The 13,611-nt window shown below is 46.4% G+C and overlaps 1 protein-coding gene across 3 annotated transcripts in view; it reads right to left on the reverse strand.

Annotated features, from left to right (window-relative positions):
* VAV3 (vav guanine nucleotide exchange factor 3) overlaps positions 1–13,611 on the reverse strand; it is a 166,148-nt gene that overhangs the window by 26,195 nt on the left and 126,342 nt on the right. For all 3 annotated transcript variants that reach the window (XM_070396983.1, XM_070396982.1, XM_070396985.1), the window contains exons 20-21: positions 12,569–12,705; positions 244–309 (exon numbers count right to left, since the gene is read on the reverse strand). In XM_070396983.1, the coding sequence (XP_070253084.1) occupies positions 244–309; positions 12,569–12,705 (203 nt within the window). The remainder of the gene's footprint in view (positions 1–243; positions 310–12,568; positions 12,706–13,611) is intronic.

Below are 13,611 nucleotides of genomic sequence, written 5' to 3' on the forward strand. Positions count from 1 at the left end.
CTACTAAGTTACATTGTCTTCTTGCCTATACTCTTCTACCTTTAAAAAATATTTTCTGACAATCAAATCATAATGATTAGGGAATTTTAACAACATTGGCCAAAGCATTCAAACACGCCATAGTATGATCGCTCTAGAAAATATTAACAAAATTAACGAGCAACCAGGCCAGCATCGATGGTACATCCTTGGACAATTAATTACAACATCAAAAACAAAATAGAAGAAAAGACTCATACTTACGCATGGGCAAGGCTTGACGGCATCACTTGGAAAAAATCCAACCTCTCCAGAGGCTAAATTTCTACCCTGAATTAGGAGAAAAATGCCAATTTGAGAACAAATTTACCACAAATGATAACCCCGGAACACTAGGTACCTGCCGTTACTCGGGGTCCTCAATGACTGGCGCACCCTATCCAGGGAACTCATTCTGGCTCAGGAACGGAAGCCAAGAGCAGAGAGCGTTTAGGATTGTTAAACCCTACACGTGGTTTCAGATCATGATTATAAACTAAGAATTCAAGCTTGACTCTCCAATCTACCATGCGGTTTTGTTAACTTTACATTCCTCAATCCTACCCGGGGACAGTAAGCAATATTCTCTTTTTCAATTTCATATTCATTAATTCAAGCAGATCATATTGGTTTTGTGCAGGCTCCGTAATTAATTAGGGATTCGATTTATGTGGTTATTATGGGTGTTGCTAGCAGAACTCATGAGAACATTCCTCCAGGACAAGAGACAGTTCAAGATGTGCAGAAATGGAAAACACAGCATAACGTGATGTTTTCGAAGAATTTCAGATTTAGGGAAAAGGAATAGGATGCTGATTAAGGGAAGAGAACAGTGATGACATTGGAGGAAAGGATCTTAACCCGAATAGCACTGTAAATGAGAAGAGAAGAGAGAAATCGCAGAATAAGGAAAACCGAAGCACAACATAGACAAAATAAAATACTGAAGAATGTATTCTTGGAGACCGTTGATCAAATTCCTCTTTTAAAATAATCTCATGGCGCTAACCTTAAAACTGTTTCCCTTTTCCAGAAAGACAAACTCTACTCAAAGCAGACTACAACCGTCAGAACGGGTCATCAAGAAGTTCTTAAGAAACTGGGCTTGTTTGGATTTGCTATTTAACAACTGCTGTTTCTCGGAGCCTCAGATGAGTCACACATTATGACTGGAGGCTACGTGCTCTATTGTTTTTCACAAAGAAAAGCAAGACAAAGTGATCAGAGAACAGCTCCCAGAACAGCGGTTCTCAACCTGTGGGTCGAGAAACCCTTTCACAGGGGTCGCCTAAGACCATCGGAAAACATATATATAATTACATATTGTTTTTGTGATTAATCACTATGCTTTCATTATGTTCACTTTGTAACAATGAAAATACATCCTGCATATCAGATATTTACATGACAATTCATAACAGTAGCAACATTACAGTTATGAAGTAGCAACGAAAATAATTTTATGGTTGGGGGTCACCACAACATGAGGAACTGTATTAAAGGGTCGGGGCATTAGGAAGGTTGAGAACCATTGTCCTAGAAGCAGCATCCCTGTGTGCCCGGAGCGCGTGGCTGTGAGTGTGCAGAGGGAGACGGGCAGCTGAGGCTCCTTCCCCTGTGCCCCCAGGAATGTGTGGGCATTTTGTTCTGGGTCTGATAACCCACTTGCCATTCCTCCTATGCCGACTCCGGATGCCCGAGACTCCTCTCAGTTACCCTCCCATCTGATGTTTGTTCTTGCGAGTCCCTTCGAAACTTCAAGGTCAGCCTGAACACACGTCTCCTTGCCGTGACGTGTCATCTGATGTCCCCTACGGCGCTATCTTTATGTGCGTTTATTCTGCAGGGTGTTCTCTAGATTATAGTGATGGCACTTTTGTAAAATCGAGCAGCAAAGGTTGGGTCATTCCTATGAAAATATTTTCTTCTGGAAAGAATGTGAGAAACTAGGTTATGGGCTGTATATGGTAAGAAAAGATGTGACTTCATAATTTTCATTAAATGCATGGGAACAGACAGGAAACAAAATAATCTTAAATTATAATTCATTTAACAATGCCATTTTTCCCTGAAAAGGAAATTGTTTCCTGCAGAAAAGCACATCAAACTAAAATTATTGACAATTTTCCCTGAATTCCTGAACCTCATCCATATAAATGCATATCACACACTTAATTATTTCTAACTGAACTCAGGTTATAACTACTTTTCATTTTTCTTCTATAAGAATCCACGGTGAATCATAATGAATTAAGACTATTTTGAATTTGCTGGTAGAAGTGATATTTACAATCCACCTGTACAGGGAAAAGCTTTAATGTACAAAAACTGCACTTTTAAAACCCGCAGACAGGGATGGCTTTCCTGACAGAGAATATCCTACAGAAATCTTAATTGCAAATTGCTTCGCTCTGACTTTGTAGAAAGGGGACAGAATTGCTTTAAGAAAAATACGGCGGCTTTTCCCCGTGGCTCATTCATCCCCATAATACCACCCGGCCGGGCTCTAATGCACTCCTGGAACAGCGCTGAGCAATTGGAAACAGACGTCGGAAGCTGCCTGATAAAAGGGACAGATGCATGGTTATTTATGAAAGATCGGAAATTCCCCCAAGTTACAATGCCCTAAACACTTCCAACGTATGCACGATGGTGCTGGGGAGATTACTGCGCAATTTATCATCCCTGGGTAATGGCCAGAGCAACTGTCACCCTGCCGTCTCTCCAACTGCCGGAGAGACGCAGTCAGAGCGTGTGGGGAACAAGACATGCAGGGTGGCCCTGAATGATGGGAACAGAGGCAGATGTACAAATGAGCTTACTGACTGGATAGATAGGTAGGTAGAGATAGATAGATAGATAGATAGATAGATAGATAGATAGATAGATGATAGATGATATGCGATGGATGGATGGACTGGGGAGGAGGGTGCTGGGTGGGTGGGTGGATGGATAGCTTGCAGCAAGCACTATTTTGGGAATTACTCTCACAGGTTTTGTGAGTGCATGCGACAGAACCAAAGGACAGGCAAAGGAGAGAGGACCAGGACAAAGACCCCGTGTGTAAGGGTCGTTGGTAAAGAGTGATGTGTGGCTACAGCTGCAGCCACATGGCCCCGCTGTCCTCAGCTGGATGCCTATCAGTGCTGGGTCCCAGGAAGCATGGAAAGGCAGCATCAGACGGTGGGGAGGTCCATCGGAATTGCTCATTCTACCCCCAGCTCGGCCTGAAAAATGGCGGGACCTCAGACAAGGGTAATGACAAGATCTGCCACGCGTGCCTCACCAGGGCAACAAGCGTCAAAGAATTAACGTGTGAAAACACTCGGTAAGCGCTAAAAAGACCTCTTTTCCGTTATTCCGACAATACACTTTTCAATTACTCTCAAGGGATTGCTTCACTTCTGAATTTTCATTTTTTAGTTGGCCTATTGGTGTTACTAAACAGAAATACCGGGTCCTGTGTATAGGCCCACCATCTTCCTTACTTTTAGGCAACTTTGCTGAGCCACAAGTAACAGACTCTCAGAATTTTCACCTGAACAGGAAATACTGCATTCCAAATAGCCCATTTCTTTATCTCAAATGCCCTAATGCTTCCTTGCATGTCGGCCCTTCCTCCATCGTAATTGCTTCTCCTGTGATAAGTGAGATGTGCATTTTTCCACTAGCGATTACCTTGAAAATGTGCCAAGCACAATTGCATATGGTTACACTGAATGGTCATTACAATGAATTTCAAAATATTCATGCGCACACACAGAACAAAGCCGTAAGCCATGAGCTTTTATCGTCTCTTAGTCAGAAGAGAATAGGATCTTCAACTTTTGTCCAATACATAACACAGTAAACACTCATGAGGTATGGAAGTCATAGTGCTAGTCTAGTTCATTTGTAGTTAAGGGGCTGTCATGGCTTAGAATTCTGAATAATGAAGAGAAAAATGCACTTGCATCTCCATCTAACATCTTTGAAATTAAGTGTACCCTTAATTTGCAAGGTTTTATAATTATATCAAGTCATCAAAATATAGGACTAATCCCTCAATGATATTGGAAGGTTTTTCCAACGAACACACAATTGTTTGTGTTGATTACATCTCTGAAGTTTTGGCAGACGCAAGTGTCAAAAACTAAAAAAAAAAAATGTAAAGTTGTGAAATGCACACTAAGGAAAAAAAACACTAAAAAGCCATAAGCTGTATGTCTACACTTATGAGATGTGAGATGAATATAACAGCAGAGTGAAACTTTGTGGAACATTTTCCTTATTATCCAAAAATGTATTCCTGGACTTCCCCAGCAGGGAAGGGAACTCACTGGGTAAGATACCGTCCAGGACGCAATCCTAAATCCCAATCTTATAACTGTGTTTTCCTGGTGAGAATACCTCTGATTGTTAACCAGAGAGAAAAAAACCAACAACTCAGCAAGCGCAAGCCCATCTGCATGTGGGTAAACCCAAGCCCATGTGGTTACTTAACACTAAATCTGGGAAGCAGAGCAAGGTCCTACCACATCTTGGAAGCAATCCTATTTGGGGAGAGGCCATGTAACCCCAAGTAAACCAGGCTTCACAACAGTCTGAGATATAGAAATTTGTTATTCTAATCCTGGCAAACAACCAATGAATGTTTTCTTACATTTGGAGGTGTGCTTTTTGTTTGTTTGTTTGTTTGTTTTTAAAATATGTTTTTATTGATTTCAGAGAGGAAGGAAGAGGGAGAAAAATACAGAGAAATCAATGATGAGAGAGAACCATTGATGGCTACCTCCTGCACACCCCCCACTGGGAATAAAGCCCACAACCCAGGCATGTGCCCTGACCGGGAATCGAACCATGACCTCCTGGTCCATAGGCTGACGCTCAACCACTGAGCCACGCCAGACAGGCATATTTGGTGGCTTTAATCATCGTGATCACAGAGCAAATATTCTGAGGAACAGCTCGACACACATTACGCTCATGCTGCATCAGACACTGTTAAAGAATTTAATTTTCTACCAAGAACAGAATTAGTGCTTTAATGCAAAGTGTACTGACTTCCCAGTATGGCTGAGGCACTGGGCTAGAGGCTAGCGGATTAAAAGGGAACAGGCCTGGCTACTATCTTCAAGGATCTCACCCAGACAATGCCACTTCCTTCATTGGCCTTTGCTTTGGTTGTCTTCTTAGTTTGTTCCAGAATTTGGGGTCAGAAAAGCCTGATGAGGAATCATCGGATATGGATAGCGAGTAGGGAGCTTAGGGTTCTAATACTGGCCCTCCGGTCTTGGGAAAGCCATTTAACTTTTCTTGGCTTCAACATCCTCAGCTGAGAAATGACGGTTGGACACCCAGGGATGTCTGAGGTCTCTTTTACCACCGAAGCTCTCTGCTTATATGAGCATTTTCCCCAAACCCCTCCAGGCCATTTACTGTTACCAAGAAGCATCTGACCCACAAATTCTTAATGAGGGACAGTGTATGTTGGTAATTTAATCTGGCTGCACTTCTTTATGGAAGGTAAGGACAGTTCCGGTCCTTGATGACCTTCATTTTAACCCAGTGTGAAGTCCTCTATTTTCCGGGACACATGGGGTTTGCCTTGTTAGGAATTACATCCATTCCTTCATTCTTCAGGAAATCAAAGTACCATGAATAACTAAAATTCAGGGGACATCATAATTTGATCAATTATTTTGTCCAACGCCACTCAGGGTAGGTGCACACTCTACTGAAACCACCGTGGTGTCAAATCAATAGTCATGCTAGATGCAACTGCAGACCGATGGCCCAGTGAAGGGATCCTGTGATTGACACAAACTGTTAATCATCATGGCAGACCCTAGCGTCCGTGGTGATAAAATAACGGAAGAAAGGGGACCACCACAGAATTCTCAGCACTTCCCCCTTAATAATGCTCCTCTCTATTGGGAAACGAAGAGGTAATATTCCCTGTCTGACTCCTCTGGGTGCATTGTGAACTGCACTGTGCCCTGGACCAAACACAGGAAAAGTACCAGGAAGAATTGTTAACCGGAAATGTCCATCTTGAGGGTAAACAATTAGGACCTCACCCACTTTGTCGGGAGCCTAGCCAAGTCCCGGAAAACATACCGTCTGTCCACTTGGAAACATTCCCACCAACTCCATTTATGATCTATTCAATCAGAGCCAGTTGGCAATCGCCCAGGGAAAATGTTTCCTCCAGGCCTTGCCGACCGTCCATTATCTCCCATAATCACCCCTCCCGGCCCCCCGCCCGATCACAGGCACACTCTGCCTTCTCCTTTCCTGTAACCGGGGACCCTGATGTAACGCAAGTGTTTCAGGTAAACGCCTGTGCAGACGAAGGTCTCATGATGACAGCACATGCGAATGCCAAGCAAGCCTTGCACAGAGCTGCTCATCCCCGCAGCACCAGCCCCGCGCTGCCCTGGCTCCTCCGATTTTACACAAGAGGCAGGCAAGCGGTGAGAGGCAGTGCAGAAGCAAAGCCAAGGTCACCTGAGGAACACCTTGAAACTGTGCTCCAGCAAACACCAAGTTCAGGATTTCACAAAGGAATGCCCTGCGGCAGGAATGCGAGCTGGGAAAGCGCGTTCCCAGAGAGGCTCCCTCCCCGACTGATAAAGCCGCAGCGAGGGGCATCCCGGGTCAGGAACCGGTTTCTGCAGGGAGAGATCTGACCTTTGCAAAGCTGTTCTTTCGTGTTTTTATTTGCCGCTGACTATGGCGCAGCCGGACACTTGGATTTTAGATCAGGAGGAAACAATTACATCGTTTTAGAAAATTTCATTGTAGCTGATAGTCTTGGGTGGCCCAGAAGGGACTAGAAAGGTCTCTGCATCAAGGACAAAGCAAAGAATCCTTGGATGTGACTTGACTACGAAGGTTGCAGAGAGAGGTCCTGGGAGGAAGGACCCGCTCACTCCACCCCCCGCACCGCCCTTCCCGGCCCCCCGGAGGGGCTGGGTCAGGGCCCGCGTGAGGCTCCCACACAAAACACCAACAGGTCCCACAGCTGAGTCCACAGGTCAGCAGACCATTCCCTCGGCAGAGTTTGCTTCCTGTAAACCTGTCTCTCCTTCTGTCCCCCCCCCCACCCCCCCGCCCTTTCTCCTTCACGATCCGTGAGGGCTCAGGCCTCCTCACGCATGGGCGGAGGCCAGGGCTCATGAGTTTAGCCTGTGTATTTACAACTGTTTCCTTCAGAATGCATCGCGGTGCTTCTATGTCTAATGATAAAAAAGAACGTTTAATTCCTGATCAAAGAATTTCAAGAGTGGAGTACAGGAACAGGGACGGTAGAGCGGTCTTCTATGAGCCCTTATATGTGTGAAACTCTTTGAGTTATAAATGGGAAGATGAAATTTTAAAAAAATTAAAAACCAACCTGGCCATCATTTTCCCACTTCTGGAAAATGAAGCATAGCTCTCAAAACCACCAGCGATCACACAGACATCTACTTTTGCTCCTTTTCCATTTTCTTTCAAGTTTGCTTCCTGCGACTTTTTACACCACCTTGTGCGTGTGTCATTTAAGTGCTCAAGTCTCCGTTTTATTGGTGAGGAATTTGAGGCCACAAGGTTAAACCGCTTTAAGCCTATCCCGAGGGAACAGAAATGCATTCAGATCTGATGAGATGAATGGCTATTTTAATGGTCTCTCAAATAACAACATAAAGAGTAACCTGAGTTAATAAACAGTGAATGTGAAAACTTGTAAATAACATGTTCTGAAAATAGCAGCTCTCAACAGTTATCGTTCTAAGCCCGGGGACGGATGCCTATTTTTGTCTCGGGACTAGAGACGGAGAGACGAGACGGGAGCTCGGGTCTCAGCTCCCCGGAGTCCTCTAACCAGGCAGGGAGAAGGGTGAATAGACCACCAGATACAGCACAGTGGGGGGTCTGATGGAAGCCCTCATGGCTCAGAGAAGGTGCAGAATCGAGCTGAGCCTCGATGACAAAGAAGGACGTAGCTAAGAGAATACAGGCAGAAGGACATTTCAGGCAGAAGGTAAAATTTACGTCCATGACTAAAGGACTGAGAAAACATACCTCTTTTGAAAAAGATTCCTCCCACTGAACCCTTCATTTCCCCCCCCCCCCCAGGTTAAAGTGAGAAAAACACATCTATTTAAAAAAAAAAAGAAAGAAAGAAAAAGTCTGGATTGTTGTTTGTTTGAACACGAAATACAACAGTCATGTGGGAAGCAGGAATCCTTGACAAGGTGACGGAAGACAGGGGTCACCTTGCTGCACTGGGGACACAGTGTCTGGTGTGTGAAGAGGTGGGAAAGCGGAGTTTAACACCTTGTTGCCTGGGCCAAGGCAAGAGCCACCCCCTTCCTCCCCCCTCCGTACCCCCCCTTCCCCCCCCCCCCCCCCACCCCAGCCAGGCTCCTCGCCTCTGCAGTCAGTGGGCAGGGTGCGTCCTTCCTCCTGAGATTCTCCAAAAGCTCAACTTATTTCCTAACTTTTCATTCTTTTCTTAGAGGCAAAGACTTACAAAAATCTTTACAGCAAAACACTGCTACATAAAGCAAGGTTCTGATTCCTGACTGTTCTACCAAACAGGACGAGACTGCTTTAAAGGCGTGCTTTCCTCAGACACGCTAACAATCATGAACAACCCGCCTAAAGCAGAGGAGGATGGTCTAACGCCTGGGGTGAAGGGAGGGGACCGGAAGTCTGGGGAGAGCCTGACTCTAATTCCCAAATGCCATCCTATGGATGGATGCTCTGGGCTCCTTGAAACCACAGAGCGAATCTACCCTCTGCCTGGGGATGTCTGTGGGTTAATCAGAATGTGTGCAAACACATGCTCACTTCTTCGATTAAAGACCATGTGGATGCCTGATCTGCAAGTGCGAAGTATCACGACTATTTTTCTAGGTTGTTTAACTTTCGTCGTGGCCAAAAATTTATTTTTTGGCACCCAGATTACAGTTCTACCACTTATAATTGCCTTTTGGTTCCAATTAGCTTACAAAATTCTCCCTGTGGAACAATGGGCATTCATAAATGACAGTGGAGCAAATAAAACCCCTCACTGTTCACAAGCTTAATTCTAAGAAGAAAACACATATGAAGCACTCTACTGTATAGAAACCATATAAGACATGGATGATTTTACACTTGCCTGTTTCTCTCTCTCTCTCTCTCTCTCTCTCTCTCTCTCTCTCTTTCTCTCCCCCCAATACTCTGTATTTTTTTTCCCTGGGAAAATAACGTTTCTAATCTGAGCAATCTCTTTCGTCATGAAGCATGTTCTCCTTCGTTACTAAACCCTTGTGAATGACTTGAAAGCAACAGGTTTAGCCTCAGTCAGTGACATGATGAGAATTGTTCTCCACGTTGTCACTGTTGTCACACTCAGTCCAGAGAATGCCTCACGCCTGAACGGGGCAACCGCCCTAACTGGCCAGTTTCCTCTTCTCTACTCACTTCACTTGGAGACAGTTTCACAGAACTTTCAAGAAAAGAGAAGAGAACAAAGAAGAAAGAAAACGTTGCCAAATATGTCTCCGCAATGCAAAGATTTCACGGAGACCGTTTTTTACAGCTAATTGGCAACTCATTGTTTGACAGAAGTTACAATAAAACCGCAGATAGCCCACCCGCTTCAATAGCACTGGAAATTACTGTGGTTATAATAATGAGACAGACGAGACTAATAGCTATTCAGAGAAAGTTCCTGATAGACAGAGGACGATCTGCATTCTTTGGACAGAGTATTCAGAAAGCGTGTCAGTCTACAATATCCGACTTTCTAAGCTAACGTGGGAAGTGACTCACTTGAAAAAACAGAGAGAGCAGTTTAGTTCGCAAAACATCCTTTCTTAAACATTTCCAATAAGCCAAAGCACGTGACCAGGACGAAAGCCATGCTTGACATTCCAATGCCAAGCCGCTGTACCATCCCAATAACTAATCTAGATTCTTCTCCACCGGTTTAACGCTAGATATGCGGGTGACAAGGTGACTGACAAAAACCCTACCAAAAACTTAGAACAGAAACAGATCTCATCATCCGTGAGCTCCGATTATTCCTTAGATCGTTAAGACCACGAGGTTAGACACCAGTTGTCTTCTTGGGAATCCTGCCAGTACGAAACACAGAGTTGGACACGTAGTAGGCATGTTATTAGTATTTGGATGGGATGATAGACAGATTGACAGGGAGGAGCTTCCGTGTAAGAGCAATGCGACAGAACTCCTGTGCACATGATAGCTTTCATTCCATATGCAGTCATGAGCACGTATTTACTTTATTCTGCCTTTTACAGATGATAAAACTGAGGCCCTCAGTGGTTCTATCATCTCCTGAAGGTTATCCTGCTAGTTCATGGCAGAGTCAGTGACTAACCTTCAGCAAAGTGAGCTGCACTCTCCTACCTTCCAGCCCCGGAAGACAAGCCTCCACCGGCTCCCCTGGTGGAAACTCCGTGCAACCTCAAACGAGGACGAACCGACTGGGCAGCAGCCGGGAGAGGTGCTGAGAAACCATCTGCTCAGAAGCAGGTTTTAAAGCCCAGGCAGGAGTCACTTCCTGTAGGATGCAGACCACTTCCTGCAGGATGCAGACCACGAGGCACCTGTCTTCTGTGAGCATGAAACTGGCAAAATGACGCATGTGGGTCCACCGTGAACGTGCCTACAGACTCACATGACTCCAAACGGTCCAACCAGCAATGTCTTTCACAGGAGGACAGAGTCTGTCATTCCAGATCATTCCATTGGTCAGACCACACTCAGGCCCGTTTCCTACAGGTGCCTGCCATAGGTACCGACCATAAAGCCAAGTCTGATTCTGTATCATGACAGCCTGGGAGCACTGGAAGGCCTCAAAGTGCCTTGTGAATCAAAGGAAACAAGTAAGTCAAGTTCAGTATGAAGGCTGAGGCAAGTACACTTTAATTGCATGCTAGTTCTTTGAAAATGTACCCTTTGTCTGGTAATTATCAGAGCCAAAGTGTTTATTGTAACACCATGTTTTGTAGGTATGTGTAATAAGCTGGTTTATTACCGATGACTAACTAACTGGTGAGCTGGGGCTAATGTCCATAACTACCATGGAACCTTATCAATGGGCTTGTCATCTAGTCAGTGGCTCACGTTAAATGTACCTGGGGTTCCATACAAATTATTCTCGCCTGGGTTCAGCCAGACCAACTGCAGCCTAACCCCTGGAAGGGGGGTTATGTGTTGACATTTTTGCAAAGACTCCCACCGGGTTCAGCCAGAGATGTGAGCACCGCTGGGCCCCAGGCCTCCTCGAGTAGCAAATGAAGACGTGGCTGAGTGGCTGCAGAGGCCTGACCTGAACCCAGCTGTCCTTCCTCTCCCCTGGCTCCTTTCGATCAAGAGCCAAGAAGAGCATCTGTTCGTGCCGATTCCTCTGACTGGCTTAGAGCAGGGGTCCTCAAACTTTTTAAACAGGGGGCCAGTTCACTGTCCCTCAGACCGTTGGAGGGCCGGACTATAGTTTAAAAAAAAAAAATGAACAAATTCCTATGCACACTGCACATATCTTATTTTGAAGTAAAAAGACAAAACGGGAACAAATACAATATTTGTATTTGCATGTGGCCCGCGGGCCGTAGTTTGAGGACCCCTGGCTTAGAGGGACCCGTAGGACAATTCCCACTCCTGCCACCTCTTTGCCGGAAATGCCACATGAACTTTTTACTCATCTCTGAAAATTCAAACACATCGCTAGCGCCAGCAAGTGTGAACGGTCCTTCCAAAGACTGGAGACCTGATGTCAAAGCAGCCGTGGGAGTCGGTACAGAGTGCGAGCCGTGTCTGAGTGGTGAAGACAGGGCTGACACTCAATACACCCTTGCTGGCCTGAAATAAACGTGCTAATTGTTTTCCTCTGTCCTGACATGAGCTGCCCTGTTCCTATCACATATCCTCCCTCCATCAGACACACACGCGCTGTCATCGACCAGCTCACATTCCTCCTGAGAGCTTCCAAGCCATTATTCTACCATCAGCCCAGGAAAGCTCCATGCTCCCAAGTCTGCCGAGAGGAAGGACAGGTAACAATGTCGAAGAAGGAGAAGGAAGCAGCACCACGTGGTACAAAGAGGCTGCGGCCTCCAGTCCCGAGTGTAAGAGGATCGGAAGTCATCATTCCGGCCTAACAAGTAAGAAGCCGAACAGACTGAAAAGTCAGCACCCCTCCCAGGGTCATAAGAGGGGAGGACACGGGACAAACCGGGGCCCCGAGACGGGAGAGGCAGCCAGGCGAGGATACGGAGTCACGGCCCACAGAGCAGGGGCTGACCGGGGAACCTCCGCAGACCCAGCGCCCTGCCGGGGCAGGGGAGCCTGAGGCGGAGCCTTACCGGCAGGAGCGTGACCAGCGCGTGCCAACGTTCACTGCCGAGTTGGCATCGGCCGATGTGAGGAAGGTTAATAAGAACTAGTTTCCACCACATCGTGTAAAATTTCTGAAGCTGAAACATGCAGCTTGTAAAGAAAGGACAGCACCATGTGCTTGAAGCGGCGACCGGCCACCCCTTACGTCCGCCCGGCGGCCTTTAGATCGTACCTGCCAGAACAGGCTGTGCGCGTCGCCCCGCAGAAGTTCCACCGTGTCCCCAGCCTGGATGTGCAGCGGGGGCCCTGCGTGGGGAGCGGGGGGTGGCGTCCCGGCATAGTTCTTGATGACCTGCATCCTTGGCAAACCTGCAAAGAAGCAGCACAGCGTTGAAGATGGAGAAGAGAACAACACGTGAAGGCCAAGCGTGCCTTCTAACAACACACAGGCCATTACCAACGTGAGAAGGGTTTCCTGGCCCCGCGTCCACGTAAACATCTGCAGTCACCACCATGGAGTGAGTTTCAACCTTCTCACAATTTGAGATGCTGATGCAATAAGGCACGTACGCATGCCCCCATCCCCTCCACACTGCCCCTCGCCCTCGCCCTCAGCCTATCTGTGGTTGAGAAAATATTTCTTTCAGCTGACGCCTGCTTCATGAAAAACACATCAGGTCCAGTTTATGGAAAAGAACCATTTTTTCATCCACTCGATCCTTCCTGCTATTACCTTCCTCCCCGCACTCCCTGATCTCACCGCAGGCGGCTCCCCGTCTGCAGGCAGCGCGGTGCCCCGCGTAAGGCTCGCGTCTTAAGGTTAACTTTGTAATTCAAAAGCAAAGCGGTGATGGATGTGCCGGAGCCAGACTTGAGACATGTATGTGGAGAAATTCTCCAGGCTCAAATGCAGGCTTGCAAAACAGAGCCAGGACAGGGGACGTGTCGAAGCCAACAGCGTCCACAGAGACTAGGAATCCAGCTGCCTCCTGGCCTCTGTGTTTCCTGACTGCGGTGAAGGTCTCCGTGCAGCAGTTCATTGCTGAGCTTCAACCGCACAAGGACCTAACTGCACCAACAACGCCACCGCACGGCCATCTTCTCATTTGGAGGTGAAACTGCTGCCCCCCACACAGGGTCATGAGCATGTGGCTGTGGAACCTCCGTGGATTTAAGCCATTGCTAACGACACTCCAAAACTTTTTCTTTAATATGTTTTTATTGATTTCAGAGAGGAAGGGAGAGAAAGAGAGAGAGAGAGCTAGAAACATCAGT

The sequence above is a fragment of the Myotis yumanensis genome, unplaced genomic scaffold, assembly GCF_028538775.1.
Source record: "Myotis yumanensis isolate MYYU_CA2020_CCGP unplaced genomic scaffold, mMyoYum1.0.hap1 SCAF_17, whole genome shotgun sequence".
Lineage (NCBI taxonomy): Eukaryota > Metazoa > Chordata > Mammalia > Chiroptera > Vespertilionidae > Myotis > Myotis yumanensis.